Source organism: Limanda limanda, chromosome 2 (genome assembly GCF_963576545.1).
Source record: "Limanda limanda chromosome 2, fLimLim1.1, whole genome shotgun sequence".
Classification (NCBI taxonomy): domain Eukaryota; kingdom Metazoa; phylum Chordata; class Actinopteri; order Pleuronectiformes; family Pleuronectidae; genus Limanda; species Limanda limanda.
This window is the reverse complement of record NC_083637.1, coordinates 8,043,112-8,063,070: the sequence shown is the minus strand read 5'-3', so window position 1 is coordinate 8,063,070 and position 19,959 is coordinate 8,043,112. Positions and strand designations below refer to the sequence as shown.

Below are 19,959 nucleotides of genomic sequence, written 5' to 3'. Positions count from 1 at the left end.
ACTGCCTGGTAGAGTGCAAATGGTTGACTGCAGCCTCTGCCAAAGCAATCTCAGGCCAAGTCATATTTCCAGCACGCCTTTAGCTCTACTTAGTTATAGTGGTGGCTGAGTGTGTGTGCACGCGTGTGTGTGTGTCCAAGTGTGATTTGTGTACTAAGAGTCTGGGCATGTTGACCTAGGGAATTACACACACCGAGAAATCAATAATGCAGGGAGGTCAAGTCAGGAATTGCAGAGCTGGGGCAGACAGCTACAGCAGTCACATGACATTGTTCAACCAATCACAGAGGGCGATCATTAATTCTGCACTGGCCTTGAGAGTCAAGTGTCTGGCCGAGTGTTTAAAGTGGAATTCTGAAAAAAAGTTGTGTCGTGAAGGGACATCGGATGTGTGTGTGTGTGTGTGTTTTGTGCGAGTGTGTTTAATGGTCGGGCACCTTTGTTAGTAACAGTATTCTCTTCTGGAGCCGACGGACCAGAGCGTCCTGGGTCTCCCTCTTCTTCTGCTCCTCCAGAGTCTTGCTGCGCTGCTGGGACAACTCAGCACGGAGCTCCGCCTGCGAGCGCTCCACACTCCTCACACTGACAGACAGGGATACATTCAGAAACATAGACTGTATATTAATATGGACAACATGACAGCTCCCAAGAGCAATGCAACATTATCTGGTTCTCCCCCTGGTGGAAGGCTGCAGGTTAACGTTTCTACTTTGACCAATCTCTGGGTGCTCGCAGGTAAACAGTCCATGTGGAGAGCAAGAGAGGCTGAACACATCGATCAAAATGCATTCAGCTATTGGCTTATTCATTTATCTGCATTCAAATAAACATATGATTTATAGAGATTAGCCAAAATGTTGTCTGGACCTAAAACACAAGCAAAAGGGTTTTGCCGTTTGTGTTGAGAAACAAGTCAGACTGTTAATAATGAACAGCCCCAAAGTCATAGCTAGTTGGTTCTCAAATCACAGCCGATGGACTCTGAGATGGATGGATGGGTCAAAAAGAAAAAACAGTTTTTAATCAAATTACACGTCAGGAAAGTGGTTTTAATTTGATACTTGATGCTATAAAAACAGGGCGAACATGATAACATGTATGCAAGATATTTTATCTTAATTCTTAGAATTTACAACAGGAGGAAGTGGAAATGTGGCGTCCATCTATATCTACAGTATGTGGTGGAAAGCAAGAGACTGAATGTGTGTGTGGATTCATAACGAGGGAGTGAAGAGGCTGATTAGTGCTTAATGTTCAGACAATCTGTGAAAAGCAATGCAAATTTAGTGTAATACTCCCCAACAGACAAGTTACCTTCCTAACACCAAATAATTCCTACACTAAGTGGTCAGGAATTATCTGCAGCAGTGATATTGCCAAGTCTGATCAACAAGACAATAATTATACCAGGGGACAATAATTACAGCACCAGCTCCCCTCTCCATCCCCCCCACCCACCCGTCTCCCATTCTGCGGTTTCTAATATTTCATAATGAGCCCAATACGCTCGGCAGAGAAGAGACGCTTGTTAGCTAATGAAAGCTTTCTCAGCTGCAGCAGGAATATGCGAGAGCATGCGGGCAGATCTCCCTACAGACATCACCTCTTCTTAAACAGGACGAGTTTAATTAGCGAATTCCCTCACTCTCACAATCTCTCTCACACATACTCACACACCAGTGGTTACTGTCAGGAGTGCTATCAGAATCAGGACCAGTTTAATTAACTTTGTGACAATTAAGGACTTCTCAGAGATACGCTCCAATAGATATTTGGGGGGGAAAGAAGCATGCAGGCACACAGGATTAGAGGAAAAGGGCTGAAGGCAGAGAGAGGACGAGTGTGTGTGTGTGGGTTTTACCGGCTGTTGAGTGTGTAGTTCTGCTCTTTCAGTGCAATTTCTCTCTGCTGGATCTGAATCACCTCCCTGGAAAGATCGTCTGGTTTCCTACAGACAGACACAACCCAGAGGAGTCAGTATACACATGTACGAAAATACACACACGCGCACAGACACACAGCAGATTGAAAAATCTATATATCAGAGAAAGCAGAGAGGAAAGAGAATAACAGAAAATGACAGCGTTTCCATATTCTTTTGTTAGTTGGCCAGTGGGGAGCTGGGAAATATAATAACATGAGCAGCAGAGGGCGAGATGAAGGGAGGATAATGGGCTAAATACTGGTCACAGTTCCACAAAACAAACTCACTCCATGGGAGAGATTGAAAGATAACAAAACACACAAACACACAAAAGGGAAGGCAACAACGCAGAGGGTGACATACTCTGGCACCACATGACCTCCAAACGCTCACTCCAGTGTGGAACCTAAAAAGAAAGCAGGATTCTGCTTATCTATTGAGAAACAGTGATGAGTTAAGCTCCTGTTTAGTCTCCCGCTTCTACAGTCTGCAAGTCAAGTGTCCTGAGGTGAGGAACTGAAGCGCACGGCTGCAGGACGTACGATAGTGGAGAGGCATATATAGAAGCAATGAATGAATGTGTGTGAATAGCTCTGTGTGACTCGCGTTGTAAAGCACATTGAGTCTTATTTAGACCAGAAAAGCCCTCAGAGAGGCAATGCAGTCAATTTAACATCTAAATTCTATTATTGCTGCCACACCTAAAGTAGAACGGCCCCCAGTAGAGTGAGCTCCACCACCCAGTCCCCTTACATTCAACCCAGCCTCTTAGCTCTGCCAACAAAACAATGCAGATCAATCATAATCTCTATTGCAGAAGAATGATAGGTTGATCAATACAGTCAATTTATAATGACCAAGAACGGTATTTATTGACAACATAAAAAAAATACACACATAAGAATAAAGCTACACTTAAAGAAATAGATAGACATCAGTTATTCGCTAGTAATCTTAGAATTTTTTTCAACAAGATCCATGAATTAATCCCTGGGAAATTGGTAAAAATATCAAAAATGGCATCTGTGAGATATAAAAATGTCCGGGAACTGCAGCAAAGTTTTCCTTTTACAAAGTTCCATGCAAAATCTGCCCATCCTCCGTGGATGTAAAAAAAACGATGCAGCTCAACGTGATGAAGTGATTGCAACAAGTGAAAAATAAAGTATGTATGAAAGTAAATAAATGAAGCGTCTGACCAATCTTCAGCTTCCAGTCGGAGCCGGTCGGTGGTGTCCTGAGAGCTGAGGCTGGTATTCTGCTCCAGCGTTCGGCAGTTTGCTGACTCATATGACAAATTAGGAACAGGGGGCGGAAAAGGCCGAGCAGTCAAGGTGAACGCCGGGGTTGGAAAATCCAGAGAGGGCCGTGTGAAATTTGGGTGGCGTGGATTTATCACCGCTTCCGTTTAGCTAGGTGGAGCCTGAGGTGTGGAAATAATCTCATGATTAAAATATGACTTCATGAATCACAGGATGGAATAACTGCAGTAGCCAAAGTAGGTAATTCCACATTGCCCTGAGCACAGAGGGATTAGCCCTCTCCTTAGCTTATACAAGGGGATGGGTTTTCTGTGTTCTGCTGGGGTTTTTTCATGAACCAGACATCTCTGTTGGCTGCAAATAACAGGTTGTGTATATTATTTGGTGAGACGTCTTAAACAACTACAAGGTGCGGTGCTGTGTAGAGTGAATGGGCTGTCGGGGGAGTGCACGGCTGCTGCGAGTCCAGTTCTGAACACGTATACTTAAGTGAGTAGAGGGAAGTGGTTCTAACAGAAGTTTACTCCAGAGTCTTGTTAAACTGTTGTCGGTTCAATTCAAATTGGTGATGAGACACCTGAGGAACCGAACAAACCCTAACTCCTCCTCCTGCTGCTGCTCGCTTTCAGACAAACAAGAGAGCGTTTGTTCATTCGAAACTTAAAGGTCCGAAAACACCTGTGAGAAAATCTCTAGTGAGATAAAATGTTAATATTTATACTATTATACTCTACTATTATATTATGCTCAAATTATACTATAGAGATCGAAATTTGTTGGTGAGCTGCAAGTAATAATTATTATCTATAAATATGTTAATTATTGTTGATTATTTGATTGATTGTACCAAACATAATCCCAAATTTGATTTAATTTGTTTTCATGTGTTTTTTATTACCCAGAAATCATTGCTGCATTTCAGTGCAGCCCATCTAGACCAGGACTCCCCGGCAGAAAGATAAAGATATTTTAATTAAAGAATAAATTGTTAAAATATAATATATACAATGTTTTTTTTCAAAATGCTAGACAACTTATATTAATTAGGGGAATGTGGGAGCTGATTAGGAGAACTACAAAAACCCCAGAAAGTCTTGTTGTAACAGAATCAAAACACAACAAACACCTCAAACTGTTTTTCACTGCATGAACTTGCTGGTATGAGTCTAATTAGCTCCATCTCTGCATTAAAACTATTCCTCCAGTAGAAATGAACCCAAGACATAAACGGACCAAACCATCTAATTTCTATCTTCAGCTGGTGAAAACATTTTACGAGAAGGAAACACATTCCCAGAAAATCCCTCCACATATTGTCTCAGGCAACATTGTTTCACAGAACAGCTTAATTTGAAGGGAAATATTTTCATTCTGCTTTCTGACCAATTTCAATTGTCAACCACATGGGTACACACACACAAACAAGCACAATGTTATCAGACTGTGAAACAGAAGGAAAGGAAACAAACACCAGCAGCCAGCCAACTGCTGGCAAACCCCGGCTGCGGCTGTGCGGCTCGTCTGCTCCACCGGGGGGGCCACATTGATTGTTGTTGGACCGGCTGAACTTCTGTCCAAAAGTTATTTTCCTCTGTCAACACAGCATCGACTTCTGGGTCTGCATGAGACAAACTCCTCAACTGGAAGCACCACATGCGTTTCCACCTCATTAACAACTTCTGTGGAGATTCTTTTCTCAACACTAATGACCAACACAAAATGGTCGGTAATAGAAAAAGATAAAATATGTAAATTAATTCAAAAGTAAAGTATGATGACGTTGCAGTCACTTCTCTACATCACAGTTACCTGCCAGGAAAAATAATAACCACCTAATAATTGAATGTAAATTATCATACTTCGGCCGTTGGGGTCTCTCCTAGTTTGATGACATAGTGAAGCAGCGTGGAATCATGGGAGATGTCGCTTCGCCACCATTGCAGATAAAAATCTACCAGTTGCAATTTCGGCACAAACAACATTCACGGAAAAGAAAAAATTTATATCACTTACGTAGCAAACAGCAATGAATAATCATGATCCATCACCAGTGGCCAGTACAAACAGTGGAGGGAATACACAGCCCACTGGTGAACTGTGTGTTTTTCCTTCATCATACATAATTTTGCCCTCAACGTTAAAGCTAGATGTTAATTAACCTTGCATTAACTTACTTTGAAACGTCTCACATATAGCTGCTTGTTTTATGTGAACCAGTTTGGTTTGGTTTTTCCTGAATCACCAGCTCCCACCAGCCAATGACACGGCAGTCTGACCACCTGACATTTAAGAATGATTTCATATTTCAACCCAATCCACCCAGAACGGCAGCGAAATGATGGACAGCCCCTCTCATATATTATATTATATAAAAGGTTAGTATTAGGATGCCTGTGATCCTCTCAGGGCTTTTGATAACTGTAAATTTAACAAATGCTGTCAGGTCCCATAACGCATTACATAAGACTAAAAGGAAGCCGTGCATGAGGAAAGATTTGATTTTATTCCATAATTTACAGAATACTGTCTACCTTCCTCTTTCTGCCCTGTAGGAAAGTCAAACACATTTTAAACACACACACCCACGCACGCACGCTGTGTGTTCCATTTAGCATTCTGTAAACATCACAGCCAGACTTAATCATAGAGAAAATGATGTGTGTGAGAATGCATCCATGCATGCATGCAGTCAACAAGGCTGCAGTTTGTATAATCTGTCAGATCTGCTCCACTGCTCACAAGGAAACATGCAATCATTCTCTCATTACTTTTGACTGGATGCTTTGAGACACACTCAGCGCACACACCAGCAGGTACAAAACAGACACACACACCTACGCACTCTGGTGGAATCCTTCCACAGAGATGACACACATTCATTCGATGTGACAACAGCGCCACTGAGTGGCACTTTGGAATATATGCACTCGTCCATCTCCCCTACAGTCACACACTCAGACGTGAGATGTCCCAACATACAGACTATGTGTCCCACCTTATGTTGAGTCCAGTAGATTGTCCCAGGTTTTCCCAGGCGTGAAGCTTCTCAGCCAGTCGCTAAGAGTGGAATGAAACATCAGGTTACATGATGAACTTTTGTTTAAAGAAAGCAGACACAGCAAAATCTGTTCAAACTTGAATTAAAAAAACGTCAGTGAAAAAAATACTAAATACAAGCTTAACTCCTTAAAGACAATCTGCTAATAACAAAAATAGATGAAGAGTCAGCAAATATTATCCAAAAAGTCTGGAGTACAAGTAAATGAGTACAAAGTGAAATGCACAATGCCATCTCACAGCCACACACAAGTTACCTCTTTGTCCAGTTCCACATTGACAAGCTCTTCTTTAGTTTTCTCCATCCTCTCCAGCTTCCTCCTCAGCCCCTCCACCTCCTCTTTCAGCAGGCTGCAGTTCTCCCGGCTCTCCCTTCACAGAGTGAACACACCAAAGACAACACTGACTTCAAAGTTTGGGATTCAGCCTCAGATGTAGGAATTGAGTGCTGGCAATTACTGGCGACAATTTTAAAATGTGATTTCAGATTAAGTGAGATCACAGTGACTGTTTCTGTGCACATGTAGATAACTGATGTACATAATCAAAGCAGGGAAGTGTAGAAAGGAATCAAATACATTGCATTAATGGGATCACTCCACATCCTCAGATTGCAGTGTCTCTCTAGAGGCAGATCAAATGCCCTTCAGTGATAAAGCTCACAGAGGAAAGCAGGGTTAGTTTTGTCACCTCTAATTCGTCTGAAAATGACCTTTCACTGAAAGCAGGTTTGTACAAACAGAGAGAAACACAGCTTTTGTAATTCTGCATTTGATCTGTCATGTCGTTTCTTTCATACTCTTCTTCCTCCTCTTTTCACATTGCTTGTATACGCACGGTGAAAACATTAATCCTAAACCACAGGGACATGTTGAGCACTGGAGGATTGCACTGACCAGCGGTCCTTGAAAACTATATCTTTTGGGAAGGCATTAGAGATTTAAACATGGGTTCCACCTGAGAAAGGCGTTATCTTCTCTGAGGCGCTTCAGCTCCTTTTCCATATCTGGAAGCCTGGCCACCTCCAGCTTTACAGTCTTCACAATCGCGATGTCTTGCTCCTGGAAGGTGAGACGCCTCTCCAGCTCCTGCCACAAGTGAGGAGAGAAGTCAGGAAAACCAGTACATAAATATTCAGCACACAGCAAAAACATTCAGTGGATTTTTTTTTACACATAAAAGAAACCTCTCAGGTGTGCAGATAAAAAGAAAAGCATTTTCAAGGATGATTTGCTTCTGTGGCTACAACTCCATCCCAGGGGAAGCACTCGTGTGTCACTGCTTACCTTAATCTTGATGATGTGCTCTGAGCAAGAGGACTCGGCCGCTTGGAGACTTTGGCAAAGCTGAGAGACTTCCTGATACTTCCTGATTATAGAAGCAATCAGATAAGAGTGCTTGGTCAATATTAATCGTATGCAGTGCAGCTCACTGAGCATCGGCATGAATCAAAGCTTGGTGAGAGGTCGTCTCTCTATGTGTCTTTACCTGCGCTGTAAATCTAGCTGTTCTTGAAGCTCCTGGTTTTCTAGAGTTTGAGAAGAAATTGTTGAGTCTTTGTTTTGAATCTTCTGCTTCAGCTCTCTGATCTCATCCTTCAAAGAACTGCTGGCCTGGGAACAGATTACAGAAGTGAGCCGACACAAGATAAGAGACGTGACCAAAGCAGCAGAGTAAGTGTACGTGTGAGTCTGTGCGTGTGTTTACCTGGTGAGCTGTGTTGAGACGGGAATCTCGCTCCTCCAGCTTCTTGTTCAGGCCCTCCAGGTTCTTACGAACAAAGCGATTTGCTTCCACTTGTTCTGAAAGGTTCTTGGCTGCATCGATCTCTCTTTCCTCCAACTTCTTAATTCGTCCCAAGAGGTCTTGGTTCCGGTCCACCTCATGCTTTAACATAAGAGTTAGAGAAAGATGTTTATCCAAATTTCTGCTCTGACGCTTGCAGTTCATGCAGAGTTACTGCCAGTTTCCATAAGTTAAATAAAAGACATTTTAAGACCATATTATGATGGAATATCAAGAGTCCCAGAATAACTTACACTTCCCTTTTACTGTAGATAACGTGAAGTAGTCAAGTTAAAATAGCCCAAAAAGCCATGTTGTCTCTAAGGCTACAAGCAGAAACAGTAGGCGTGCATAAGCCTTCCCACAGCCAAGCAAATGATTTGAGATTAATTCTGCCCAGGGCGATAGACAGCGATCAGTTCAATGTTGGTCCTGTTTGTAGCTTTATTACAGCAAACTAATCTGTATCACCCAGATAAAACTACAAACCATGGAGACATTACAAACTCTGCACACAAAACCTCTCTTAAAAAATAAAAGTGATTTTAAACCACGATGGTAGTAGCTTTAAATTAGCTTTATCATAAGACCCTCCAAACCATATTCAAAACCTAATTCTAAGGCTTTTTCTGTATCCTGTATTCTAATTCACTCTATATGCTTTGGTCTTATACACTCATGTAAGGATGTGTGACCCTGTACCTCATGGTCTCGTGCACTGTCAGAAGCAACCTTCTCCAGTTCAAACCGAGCTCGCTTGTGACTCAGCTCCATCTGCTTCTTCTCCTGGTCCAACATACGGTAGCGATTCGTTGATTGAACCCTCTCTGCCGCTTCCAGAAGCTGCAAGGGAAGAGAAGTCAGTGGATGCAGAGGTTGCATGTTAACACTTCAGCCTCCGCACGGCGTTCTGAGGATGCTGTCAGTTCTGGTTTACCTCCATGCTGCGTTTGTACTGACTCTGCAGGATCCCGCTCCCCGCTGGGCGATCCGACAGCCTCGGGGGAGGTTCAGGGCAGCTGATGAAGGAGTTGAAGGACTTCAAGGTTGTCAACACTGTGGTGTCGTCTTCCAGATCCATTTTGAGAGTCGCTGGTGGTAACTGTGCACGTGGAGAAAGACACAGTAAAGATACAGGGATGCAAACATAACTTAAATATTTAATCAGAAGATATAATGCTGAGGCCGAGGTCAAGCCGGAGTTACTTTGTTTGACAGGACGAAAGATATCTGCAAAGATCCAACGTGTCCACAAGATGCTTTCATCTATGAAATAATATTAATAACCCAAACGGAATTTATTTTTAAGTGCATGAAAATATGCAAAATAATCAGCAAAGTGTGGTTAACAAAAAAATGTATCTCCCTGCATACAGGTGAGCTTGTTTTTAACTATAAGTTATCACCACCCGTACCTGCTGTGATCATAACAAATAACATCAAACAACAATAAATAACAACAGAATATAACAAGTTTAACATCATTTCTACAATAACTAATTCCAATTGACTAACACAGCTACACACAGGGCTGGGCAAAAAACAATCACCAAAATCACAGTATCATTTTCATCAATATCAAGGGAATAAAGGTTAAATTTATCAATATTGTGAGTGAGGAGGTGTAAAACTTAACTGATTTACCTCAGAACAATAAAATGTATCGCTGTTTATCAACTGTTTGTCATTCTCTGCTCATAAAGAAAACACAAAAACTTCACTGAGGAACAAAACTCAGTCTTTTAAACTTAATATAACCAATAATTTGACAGGTGTCGTGATGATTATCGATATTGACTCATGTGATAAAGTTCACCTTGAATATTAAAGCATTGTCTTTACCTCATATGATGTGTTAACACAGGTCAGATTCAACAGATCAACACAAAAACAACAACAGATAACGTTCAATGAGAGACAGCTACAGGGAAGCTAGCAGCTAAAAACAGAAGCTAACATCCAGCCACAATGTTATCAAATCATTCAGGAAGCTTCTCGTTCATGTCTCTGTGTTTATCTGTTGTTTAACATCGTTGTTACACGAACTTCCCTGAGTTTAAATCCAGAGTGTGAGCGAACTCCTAAGGGGAAAGCTATCAAGCTAACAACAACACAACAAGCTAACAACAACACAACAAGCTAACATGTGGTTAGCATGAGGCTCGCGTTGGGTTCGAGTCCCAGCCTCAGAGCTGAGGGTTGGTGAAGAGGAGCCGGTGAAGATGAAGATGAAGATATCTCACCTCTGTTAGCCGGTTAGCTTGCTAGCCTGTTAGCTTGTTAGCTTGATCTCACACTGCACCGGTTTGAACTCCCTCCAGTTTAAACAGTCAGTTCCACATGTTATCGCGATACTTTGACGTATCGCGGGAGTGGCAGTTGTGAACATGGTCAAACTGTCCAAATTCTATAATGACAATAATAAAATAATAAAATAATAATAATAATAATAATATGAAAAAATTTGGTTTAAAAATTTAGGAATAACAACGATTGATGATTATCTTTTCTCAATATTTACAGCACAAGCAAAAATATCTGAAACTTTAAAAAATACAATCTTTCTTAAACTATACTTTAAATCCAGTTTTAGAACTTGTGTGTTAAGATTTTTCCTTTTTGTTTTCGTATGTTTGGTTTAGTTATTTATTTTTGTATGTGTGTTTGTGTATTATATTGTTTACTTTGTATTTTCCCTTTGTTACCAATCACTAAGTCGTTTGATCTTTTGTTATCTATTTATTTGATATATATTTTTTACATTGGGATAAGTAACAGACGTAAGCCATCCCTTATAGAACCATTTAGATAGATTTAGATCTTATCTTATCTTAAATATTATGAAGACAAACAAACGTTTTACCAAAGCTATGAAAAGTACCAGCAACATTGTCATCACCTCTGCTGTCAGCTTTACAGATATTAAAATGTTGCATTTAAAAGAAAGTATCAGTTGTTGTTTTTTGTATCTCCTATGTTATTTCTATGTGTTATTTCATTGATATAGAAAGTTGTGATGGCAGAGTTTGTCTCACAGAGGGCAGCATTGCTAAACCCATCATTCTAGTTTTTACACTTCTGGATGATTTCACTTAGTATTGATCCAGTGGTCACCAGTAAGCAGCCATTGCTTCTTCATTATATGAGTCTGTTTACATGTGAGGAAACACATGAGGATGATGTACCCACTGATGACATTAATGTGGCACAAGCTGAAAAAACATGACTCCGGGTGAGACACCGGTGGCAAAGTTTAAAAGATACTGAACAATGGGATGATGGCATTAATACCACGGTGACCATATGGATGTCTACAACCAGAAGCATTACAATCTGTGTTAAATCATCAAAATACTTCAAGTTATCAGGCTCTTGATCTGCATGGGATCAAAACAGCAACAGTGACATTAAACATTGTTAGAAACAATGAATCTCAGTATTCTGCATATATACTTCATTTACTCCACGAGAGAATCCATCATCAGCATATGACAGCCGAAGCGTAGCGCCTGAGGATGGACTGCAGCTCTGTGACAAGTGCTGGGGTCTGTGACAAAGCCCAACACTATTCCTTATGTCTGAGATGCATTTGTGTCTTTAGACGTGGGGAAAATAAACGGAGGGACTCAGAGGAAACACGAAAAAACACAGGGAGAGAGAAGGGACTCATGAAGGACTGAAGCCGATGAGAGGGTTAAACACTGAGCTGCAAGATTGGAGCAAGATGTCCTTTGTTTATGTAAACAAAAGAGACGTCAGAGGAATGAGGCCCACACCCACATTTATACATTAGCAGGACTGTAGCACAACATTGAAGAATAATCATCATAAAAAGCTGTGATCCTGATATTGCTCAAAATAACCATGATTACCATTTTGGTCATAATCCTCCAGAATTAGAATCTGAATACCAACATTAGATATCATACTTTATTGGACATATGTTAGTTTATAAATTAAATTTAGATTTTCTTTCCCTCAGAAATAACAGAATACGTATTTTGATGAATTGCTAAATACTTCCAAAGCCCAGTAGAGGGCAGTGTGGCTGAGTGTGTAGGTCAACAGTTTAGCACGGTCACACCATAGAGGGTCACACACATGTTAGTGCTAAGTGAACAATGCAGGTTAAAGTTCACTATTCTTGAACTCCACACGGAAACACACTGGATTTGCTGCACTCGCATATTTGCTAATGTGTGACCAGGCCACTCTTTATCTTATCTGTTTTTGCGGCAATTGCAGATTGATTCTTTTTTATCCAAGGCAGTTTGCAGCAGTTTAATCAGCATTAAATTACTAAATTCCCTGGTTAAATAACCGTGGAGAGCAGCAGCTGAAGAGGTCAGAACTGTCACCTTTCCTCACCACTATTTATGTTGGAAAAGTGGTGTAAAATATGAAATTAAAGCGAGGGGGAGCAACGAGGGCAGTTTTTTATTTTTTTTACTTGGATGCAGGAGGGTGGGGGTGTGAATTCATGTGAAAAGGTCACACAGAAGACGTGTCTGCTTCAGATTGACATAACAGCTACCTGTCACTGTATCTCTCCTTCTCCTTCTTTCACCCCCCAAGAGTATTGTGCTTATTTCCGTCCACTGTCTTCAGTCCCCCTGCACCTCCCTTCCCTCTCCTCTCCTTTTTTTGGACCCCTATCTCCCTCGCTTACTGGCTACTAACACTCTATCTTCTGTGTCTTTCTTTATCTGTCACGGTGTGATTCACTCGCTCTCTCTCTCTCTCGGGTATTCCGTGGCTCTCCTCGCCATCTCCACCTTCCCTCGCCATCCTGAGGTCGGCCTGGAATTCATGCAGCGATCTCTGCAAGATGACGTAAATGCACGAGGAATAAAACCAGACACATAAAAATGCACGTACAAGTGCACAAACACACACACATACACACACACACACACACACACACACACACACACACAAGAACCATACGAAATAAATCAGCAGAAGTGCCCGCAGATGTGCCCTTCATTGCCATCTGCTGTGAAAAGCGTAAAAGCAGTTCACAAAACACCATCTTACATTCAGTGGCTTCTCCATTCACAGCATGTAAACACCACAGCAAACATGAATGCTCTAGTTTTATGTAAATCATACAAGATTAGTTGGCTGACATCTAAAAGAGACGTTTTATTTTGTCTTGTTGGCAGCAGAGTCGAAATGTTTGTAATTAACTGCAGAATGGTGAGAACTAATGGATGCGATTCAGCCATTAAACAGGCTTTTAGCATCAGGAGTCATCTGAGGCGATGTAGTTAATTCATTTAACGCGCATAATCACTGCAGTTTAATAAGTGTTTTACACATTTTCTCATCGCTTCAGTGCATTTGAACAGACTTTATGTTTGCAGATTAGGCTCATCATCACGCCTTGTGTGCCTGACATTATTTTTGATTTTTCAGTTAAAGACGATCCTCATAATGGAGAAAATGCCTCTCCTGTGGTGTGAGGCCCTGAAATAGAAATAAAGTGAGTCAGGTCGTGCTCCTCTCACGGCAGACAGAGAGAGGTCACAGCAAGGTAACACCGGGTGCCGCCTCAGTAACTATTGTAACTGTAAATCTACGAGGGGATAGACAGAGGAAGAAAAACGGTCAATTAGGGGGAAAAGAGGATAATAGCGAGATGAGAAGGAGCAGAAGGCCGAGGGAGAGAAATGACAATTTGTAGTCGTCATGGGTCCATAAAGTGGAAGGAAGGGAAGGATGAGAAAATTAGACCGAAAATTGAAGCGGAAACAGAGAGATGGACAGATAACGACGTTTGAGATCAAATGAAGCAAAGGTTAAAGAGTCAATCAATAAAGTAGTGATTTTAAACTCATGTAATGAAGGAGGACAGAGAAGGAGCCAGGAGCGATTTCAGTCTTCCCGTGTTCTTGTGCCCCAGGGAATACTTTAATATTATTAGCTTATGGGTGACATGCACACTCGTGCACACTCGTGCACACTCGTGCACACTGACAAAGGCAAATGCAAAAAAACAGGTATCAGGTTTTGGAATCTGGAGGTAAAGCGGCACATTGCAACCAACCATAGACTGTATGTAAAGATGGATGACATGACAGATCCCCAAAAGTATAGCCAAAGTGAGTTGTTCACCCCCTGGTGGCTGGCTGCAGTATGAAACCCACCTCCTCCATGTAAGTGGATGCGACGTGGACCAAACGTGTCTTTTCAAGTTTGTATTTTTCCAGTAAGTTTGGTTTTACTTTGTTATTTGATGATCCAGAGGTTTGTTGATCCTGAGAAACATGTTGGTGCAACATGTGGAAGAGGACCTGCTCCTGATCAAACTAAATCTAACTTAGTTTCATCATACAAAAATGAAGACATAACTTTAATTATATTCCATTCCTGCCCATGCTTCCCCCTACATCATACACAATGGAGCATGACAAATACATAGCCTTCACTCAATTAATGTACTCATATAACTCAGCGGGGAGATGACGTGTGTGTTATGGGATGTTTTGAATTCGTCCTCCCTGGGGTTTCCCAACATCCACAGTATTTGTACAATCCGCAGGGAAACTCTCCAGGAAGCAGATCTATTTTCATCACAGATCCATCAGCGTCTCTCCTCTGCATGACAACAAAGGCACATAAGTGTATACAAAGCCATTGAAAAAAAGTACATTACTATGTTCATGTGTATAGTGTGAGCATTATATTTTTATGAACTGTGGTGACTCACCTCTCCTGCAACCAATAATCCACCAGGCAGCGTTCCACTGGGAGTCCCTTGCTGTGTTATGAAAGATAGGGGCTTTGTGGTTGTGTTGGTGTGTGTGTAGTCGCTTGTGTGTAGTTGTCTGTCCGCTCATGTCGGTCATCAGCGGGAACACAGTGCACAAATGCCTTTTTCCCGTAGGGTGGCTTGATCAGGACATTAAGGCATTGGAGAATAAGATTGAAAATGAAACGGTGGGAGAAGAAGAAGGTGGATGGTGGTAACAAGGTGGTGGGATGGAGGGAGGGAGGACAGAGATGGAGGTAGAGAAGGGCGGAGGAGGTGGAGGAGATGCAAGGACGTCATGAAGGGAGCGAGGAAGCTGTGGAGAAAGAGCTGCAACACAAACAGCCTCAGAAACAGAAGCACAGACCTGCCTGGAGAGGTGTGTGTGTGTGTGTGTGTGCGGAATGTGATGCACTGATGCTCAGTTACATTATTGGATTTTAAAGGCTGATACGAATGCCAATATCTCTAGAGTCAATAACGTATGATATCATCATCAATCACCTCAGGGTAACAAAATTACTTCGGGTCAGATAGCAGCAGTTTATGATGCAGTGGTCCAGAACGTAATTTACTCCCATGTTCAGTTCTAACTGGGTTTCCACATTTATTCTGCAGGAAAACATTTATGAGTGATTCTGTCTGTCTATGAAACATCGGAGATAAATTAGTTTCACCAAAAGTCGCATGGTTCCAGACTCATAAACACACCTCTGCTGAAAGATAGTGTTCAGGCTCCAGTAACATAAAGAACAGTGATATCACAGAGTGAAGATCAGGCCATGTCAACATGTATAAACACAACAAACACCCACTGTATTCGCTCCATAGCCTTTAAATATCAAAATTAATGTGCAGCTTATATATGTACATCTCTGTTACAGATGTAGCTGCAAATCACCCTGACCATCATAAATTGAATGAATAAAAAAAATGTTTTAATATAAAATACAAACATAAATGCACATATTTAATCATTAATGATAATAAAATATACAATTTGTTTTGGATACCTTTGTTATGTGTGTTTGTTTGTTTATTGTTCGACTGTTTTTTGCTTTATTTAACTGGTTTGGTATCTCACATGTTGTTGTTGTATTTGATATATTAATGTTGTCGTTCAGTATGTGTGTAGTGTGTCAATGGTTGGTCCCTGACAAAAAACTATAAAAAAAATAAAATAAATGCAGACATTGATTTTTTTAGGTCAAACATTAAATCAGTGCGGCTCTGATCTACAGCCCCATTAAATCAACATGACTACATCTGACTGCATGATGTGTGTAGCTCATACACAAACCCCAGACGGCTGTGTCAGCCACGTGCTGCAGCTGATGTGGAGGGAACGACTCTCCACTGGCATCAACAAACTTGTTTACACCAGAATAGAGAATCCGCAGGGTCATCTAGAAAACAGTAGATGCAGACTGTGGGATCAGCAGGCTCACTCCCTTTATCCATTTTTATTTGTCTGCATTTCGCCAAAGTGGAACACTGAATACGTATCGAGGCAGACAGGAAATGAAGGCTCCACGCGGAACAAAGAACAAGGAGCAAACCGGGGACATGGTGGTTGTGTGGTTTGCAGCTCAGGCTACTCTTCACTGTTTACATTCAACCAGCACATTATTGGTGGTGGAGTAAAGACAAGGTCATTGGCACTGAAACGATCCAAAAACGCTAATTGGGAATTCGCAAACGTCCGAGTCAGTTGCTCCAGACACTCTTTGGTGTTTTTATTTCACAGCGAGCGAGTGGGCACTTTGACGCCTCTTCTAACGTGCGATGGATGCAAACTTGAAAAGGCAAAAAGAATACAGATATCCCAAGATGAAAGAGAGGAGCTGTACCTGTCGAAGAAGCAGAAGAAGATGAAAACAGATTTGAGAGCTTTTGGGAATAAGAGCCAACGCTGCTGTCGATGGGCTGTCAACAAAAATTTTATACTTTATGTCCTGCCTTCCTTCACCTGAACACCCCGGAGATGAAGAAAATTGTAGACGTTGAATTCTTCACGTGTGAAATGCAAAGACTGGATAATGTGCATACAAGACAGAACCGCCACAAGACCTCACCATATGTTCAAGCACCCATTGTCGTGACTCCGCTCTGAAAGGCAAACAGGCGACAGTCATTTTCTGCCGTCATGCTCTGGCAATAACATCGAAAACAGCATTGTGAAAAAAATAAAGAGCTGTTATGTAACCAAGTGCACGAACATGGTTAGAAAATATGATGCAGGTAGTCAAAGAGAAGGAATATGTGGTGAGATTCTCTGAAAATAAATTATTACAACAATAACCCTTTTGATCAGGCTGTCATAAAGCACAAGAGGTTTTACATCCAGCTTCATAGATACAATATGTGGTGTCAGTAAACTCCACGTCTGGCCACAGTCTCAACTCTCAAAGATGCTGTCGTGTCACTGACAGTTTGTGGCTCCTGCTTTTTCAGGATATGGTTTTATTTTTCTCCTGGTGTCACAGGTCGACACATTAACAACCAGTGATTTGAGTGATGACTGAATGCACTTTAGTTTGAGCCTCAGCATTGATTCATGAAGTGTAACACTTCCAGAAATCTGTTTCACACTTGGCATTTGTATCGTTAATGGCTCAAAGAACTGCAGTGTTGTACTTGGTGCAATTCGGACGTGTGATGTGTTCAATAGTAAACTTTGAACAAACAAGGAAACAGTGCATTGCAGGCAGGGGCACAGGAAGTCTGGGGAACGTCTTCTTCTTCTTCGTCTACTTCTGCATCCTCAGCAAGTGGCGACCCATAGGCCATGTCTGTCAATAATATCTGTCTTGCCAGATCATTTGGACAATTTCATTATAAACATTTCACCACATCAGACTGTTGCATGTCAACATTGAATCACTTTCTCTTTAGCAATTTGTTATCAAAGTAAAAGCAAAGCATTCTTTTTGTTGCTGCAACGATTTTAAACATTTAGACTGAGCAGAGCTCTTATTTTGAAAAGTTGTGAATGTGAAGATTTTGCCGACTGTTTAACAGGCCTCTTGAAATAGACCATGAAAAAACACCACCACTTAAATAAATCATTCAAACTTAGCTTCACACACGAACAGTAATAAAGCAAATTTCCCTCAGGAAAAACATACCTGGTTCCTGGGGCCTTTATTTAGTCTAACACTAAAGGAGAAGATAAGCTACAGAGAGTCTGTCGTGTTTGACTCGTCTTTTTTCCTCGATACATGAAACAAACGTCACCGTGAATCTTCTCTCCCTGTGATTCACCTAACTCTCTTCCCTCTTTGTACTGACTACTGATGTAAACGCACAGATCCTAGAGTGAAGCCTCAGAAATTGCCTCGGCCGCGTTCTCTGATCTGCGACTTCACTTCTATGGGAAACGACTCCTCTGTCCGTGACCTTTGCGGATCCGACAGCTTCGGCTGGATTAAGTCGGATCGAGGCTGACATCTCTCCGAAGGGTCTCATAACAGAGAGAGGAGGGAGTTAATGTGGGAGGGGCCGGCTTCTAATGGAATGGAAGTGAGCCCCCCCCCCCTCCTTGCCGCCTCTTGTAAGCAGTAAGTCCATCAGTCAACTCTTCTGGACTATTGATTTTCTCTTTCTTGCTCCTCCGTCATCCATGACGAATACCTTCAGCAGATTCGTCTTTCTGCAAAAACTTTATACACTGAGGGGGGAGGGAGCCAATGAAAAATGCTTCATTGAGTGAGTGATGATAATGGACCTGGATGCACATTAAAAGACAAGGATCCACCAGCTGTTTCAATGATCTATTAGAAAAGGAATCGATATGTGGCCGGACGGCTGAAGTCTATTTCCAATCACGGCAGTAAACAGAAGAGTAAATCAAAAGGAGAAATTAAGAGTCTTATTATTCTGCCAACTTACATCAGTAGCGATGCCGTTATGAGCTGTCTGATTTATTCCCTGGGCTGAAACACATGCATATCTTAGGACAGCAGGGAACAAGGCGTAATAAGAACGCAATGAATCGTGAAACAAGTAAATGGTCACGGAAATGGAAAGAGGACAGAACGGAACTCAAACGTCATCCAAGGCCAAATACCCTCAGCATGATTGTCTAGTTCTTCTAGTCAGAATACGAAAGAAGAATTGAATGGTCTGATAACTTCAATTATCTATTTGTCATGAACATAGTTTTAAACAGGGGATGTGAAAACAAATACAATATTTATTTCACCCCCGGTAACGTGTATCTGGTGGACAAAAATTAACTTCTGGTTTGTGTTAATCTGGTCAGTCTGGTTTGTTTGTGTAAATCCTGCTGACGAACCAACAAACACATGGAAACACTTCCTCTTGATGGAGGTAATGAGCTTTTCTGGAATTACACTTCATCACCTTAATGACTTATCCAGGAAAATCTGTATTTCTGCTCATCTCTGCTCACTATGCACTTTTTTTTCTCCATACCATCGGTCTTATATGGGAAATAACAAGTCTGATGGGACACGCTCATATGTTCCTTCCTCTTACTATATTATTTATTATTCATCATATTGCATATAAACTTCATCGTAATTTATATACATACGCTCTGTATGATGTTGATTTTATTCATACATCTGTGGACAGATGTGAAAACTTCATCATAATAGTGTGATGAAGAGGAGTGGTGGTCCACAGGTCAGTGGGTTTTTGTTGCGGTAAATAAGCAAAAATTGTTGCAGCCCTTCAGTAAGTGAATCATTTGGTTCTATAATTAATATTATTGTTGTTGTTGCCTCATTTTCAGCCCACGCCTGCCTCGTTGATTGAATTCAATGTGTGTGTGTGTTTGTGTGTGTGTGTATAATTCTACTTTGTATCGTATGAATGATATCATGAATTTAATTATGCACTAGTCATTAGTTTATCGATAGAAACTAGAAAGCGATTCCTAATTCATCTACATCTATATTCACGGTTCATATTCTTATAAATATCACCATATTTGTCATTTTTATTTATAAGACTTGGAAATAAAAGGCATCACTTTCAGTCCAGCAGCAAAACGTTTGATGCTTTGAAAGTGAAAGAAACGGGAAGAAAATAACTCAAAGAAATATAAAAAGAAAACCCTGTCTGATAGTTTGACCTATCTCACATAAAGGGCCTCTAACATTAGCAGAGAGCTGTGTGTGTGTGTGTGTGTGTGTGTGTGTGTGTGTGTG

At 41.2% G+C, this 19,959-nt stretch overlaps 1 protein-coding gene across 1 annotated transcript in view; it reads right to left on the bottom strand.

Moving 5' to 3' along the window:
* mad1l1 (mitotic arrest deficient 1 like 1) overlaps window positions 1-10,341 on the bottom strand; it is a 54,244-nt gene extending 43,903 nt beyond the window's left edge. The window contains exons 1-11 of the mRNA XM_061091096.1: window positions 10,272-10,341; window positions 8,966-9,130; window positions 8,731-8,871; window positions 7,951-8,130; window positions 7,732-7,856; window positions 7,530-7,611; window positions 7,201-7,331; window positions 6,501-6,615; window positions 6,182-6,243; window positions 1,862-1,948; window positions 438-582 (exon numbers count right to left, since the gene is read on the bottom strand). Of these exons, the coding sequence (XP_060947079.1) occupies window positions 438-582; window positions 1,862-1,948; window positions 6,182-6,243; window positions 6,501-6,615; window positions 7,201-7,331; window positions 7,530-7,611; window positions 7,732-7,856; window positions 7,951-8,130; window positions 8,731-8,871; window positions 8,966-9,109 (1,212 nt within the window). The 5' untranslated portion in view covers window positions 9,110-9,130; window positions 10,272-10,341. The remainder of the gene's footprint in view (window positions 1-437; window positions 583-1,861; window positions 1,949-6,181; window positions 6,244-6,500; window positions 6,616-7,200; window positions 7,332-7,529; window positions 7,612-7,731; window positions 7,857-7,950; window positions 8,131-8,730; window positions 8,872-8,965; window positions 9,131-10,271) is intronic.
* Between the last annotated feature and the right edge of the window lie 9,618 nt (window positions 10,342-19,959).